Source organism: Triticum urartu, chromosome 2A (assembly GCF_056163025.1).
Source record: "Triticum urartu cultivar PI428250 chromosome 2A, HENAU_Tu73, whole genome shotgun sequence".
NCBI lineage: Eukaryota > Viridiplantae > Streptophyta > Magnoliopsida > Poales > Poaceae > Triticum > Triticum urartu.
Window position 1 is genome coordinate 141,316,990 of NC_141874.1, and position 2,912 is coordinate 141,319,901.

General features: G+C 59.0%; 1 protein-coding gene across 1 annotated transcript; it reads right to left on the reverse strand.

Moving 5' to 3' along the window:
* Nucleotides 1-511: 511 nt before the first annotated feature.
* On the reverse strand, nucleotides 512-2,709 carry LOC125541251 (cytochrome P450 78A5-like). Its single transcript, XM_048704709.2, has 2 exons — nucleotides 1,687-2,709; nucleotides 512-1,566 (listed from the first exon to the last, which is right to left on the reverse strand). Exons 1-2 carry the CDS (start codon nucleotides 2,635-2,637, stop codon nucleotides 961-963), a joined length of 1,557 nt encoding a protein of 518 aa, XP_048560666.1. The 5' UTR covers nucleotides 2,638-2,709; the 3' UTR covers nucleotides 512-960.
* Nucleotides 2,710-2,912: the final 203 nt, after the last annotated feature.

Genomic DNA, 2,912 nt, shown 5'->3' on the forward strand with positions numbered 1-2,912 from the left:
GACGACCTGCCTGAACAGCTGACCTAGATGAAGGCAAGCCAGCCAGACCAACCATCAACTGCAATTTTCATTTAGTGACAGGACATACGTAGAGCCTGAAACCATGCCACAACGTTCTCTCCAACTACATGTAATCCGAGATTTTTGTTTTTTTGAAACCGTAATCCGAGATTTCCATATTCAATCAGAGGGTCAGAATGTACGCAGAGGTTAGCAGATTGAAACATGCACTGGTAGCTCCACCGACGTTGGCACACTAGCAGCAACCGGCTTAACACATGAACCTCGTGGCACATCACTGATAAGGCGTTTGTAACGCATACCATTTCACTCTTGCGCAGCGCGATGCATGCACGGGTCACGAGTTGTGGTGCTCAGCCCAGTACTAGTAAGTTTGTTGCCTTTCGTAGTTCGTTACGCATACCATTTCACTCTTGCACAAGCTAGCAACAACACATCTCAGAGTGACGGTACTAGTAGTAGCAATCAGCATAAGTTATGGGCATGCAGATCTGCAGGGCAAACGTTTCACGGATTCAAAAATATTCAAAATCTCAATACAAATTTTCTTGAAGAACGACACTACTACGACCCGACATGACAACTCACACTCAGACACCAGATGTTTCTCCCGAACAAAAGCAAAAACACACTAATAACTCCATCTAGAAGACCAAAATTACCCTATCAAGATGCTCGCTGGCCTCGAGCAGGAGTAGTAACCCATGGCTAGCGATAGCTTCCTTCAATGGCTAACGGATCGGCCGCGCAAAGACGGAGCTAGCTAGCCGTGCATGCATGGAGATGACCAAAAAGCAGTAGTACCACTAGACCCTGGCAAGCTAGCCTCCAACGGCTAGCCGATAAATACTAGGCAATAAAGCAAGTAACGCTGCCGCCGCCGACAGGCTAGGTAACGTAGACGGCGGCGGTAGCATGCAGGTGCAGCTCTCCCTGGCCCTAGCGAGCCACGGCCCTGCACACCAGCGGCGTGGCCATCTCCAGCGACATCTTGAGGCGCTCTGACAGGTCGACGCGCCCCGAGGTCGAGGTCGCCGGCGCCCACTCGAACCGGTGCAGCAGCTGCGCCAGCCAGAGGTGGACGGTGGCGAGGGCCAGCATCTTGCCGGGGCACACGCGCCGCCCGGCGCCGAACGGGGCCAGCCGGAGGTCGCTGCCCAGCACGCTCACCTCCTCCTCCATGAACCGCTCCGGCCGGAACTGCTCCGGCTCGGGCCACACCGCCGCGTCGTGCGCGATGGCCCACATGTTCACCATCGCCGTCGTGCCGGCCGGGACGAGGTGGCCGCCAACGTGCGCGTCGTGCACGGCCAACCGCGCCCACGAGAGGAGCGGGCCCGGCGGGTGCATGCGCAGCGTCTCCTTGACGATGCACTGGATGTAGGGGAGCCTCGCCACGTCGTCCTCCGTCACCGCCCTGCCCCGCCCCACCACGGCGTCCAGCTCCGCCCGGGCCTTCGACTGGATCTCCGGGTGCACCACCATCCTCGCCATGATCCACTCCATCAGGATCGCCACCGTGTCCGTCCCTCTAAAGATCATCTCCTGAAACGTACAGTCCGTATTATTAGCAAACGCACGACGGCGACTTGAATGCAATCAGTCGTACTCTGGATCTTTTTGTCGGTATGACTGTAGAGTACAGAGAGTTTCGCCGAGCCTTACCCAAAGAACGGCGACCATGTCGGACTCTGACATCTTGTCTTCTCCGTCGAGGCCGAGGAGCACATCGACGAAGTCGCCGGAGAGCTCATCCGCAATGCCTGACCCGCTGGCGCGCCTCGCCTTGTGCTCCTGAATGATGTTACCGACATACGCCTCCACCTGCCGGACTAACCTGTTGCACCGGTGGCGCACGCCCTGGAGATCGAGCCACTTGAGGAATGGCAGGTGATCTGCCCAGTTGAACGTGCCGAGGAGGTCGTACCCTTCGTTTACCATCTCCTCCACGAGGGCGCCTTCTTGGCTTGTGAAGTCGTCGTAGCGCTTGCCGAAGACGACGGCCATGACGTGGTTTAGGGACGCCGCGTGCAGGAACCGCCGAGGGGCGACTTCGCCGTGGCGGGCCATGAGGGAGGCGACGTCGCCGAGCATGCGCGTCCCAATAGAGGAGCGGTGGGGTGCGGAGGCCGCCACGCGGCGCGGGCCGAAGAGGTGCGCCGCGGCGAGACGGCGGAGGGCACGCCAGTGCGCGTCGCCCGACGGGGCGAAGCCCATGGCGCGGTGGAAGAGAAGGTGGCGCGCCGCGTCCTTCACGGGGCGGTCGCCGAACGCCGGGTTGACGAGTATCTCACGCGCCGTATCTTGCCGGCTCGACACGACGACGCGGGTGAGGCCGACGGAGAAGGACATCAATGCCGCACCGCCATGGACAGAGCGGGACAGCGCCGCCATGACGCGGTGCGCCACGGGGCTGGAGAGCGCGGTGACCACGCCCGGTGGGCCTGGCGGCGGGACACGGCAGAGGGACAAGGCCCACGCCGGACCGCCCGGTGAGAGCCACAGGAGTGAGGCGGCGAGGAGGAGCACGGCGAGCAGCGGTGGGAGCAGGGTGGTAGCCGGGAGGAGGAGCAGGAGGAGGGAGTCTTCCGGGCCGGTAGCCATGGAAAGATCCATGGCAGTGCTTGGCGTGGGATCCTTGAGAAGTTTCTTTGAAGGAAGGGATTCGAAGGTGAAGCTGAGATGAGAAGGCGAGTGGGCGTTTAAATAGGAGAGCTTGGCCATGGAAACATTTGCCAATTTAAATTACTCAGGAAATGAAGGGTGTGCGGCTAATGAAATGTCTTAATTACCAAGCGTTTTAGCTCAACCGTGTAACAGTCCATGCTGAATAACTAGCAATTATAGCTCTACTCAGGAAATGAAGGGTGTGTGTCTAATGCAATAATGAA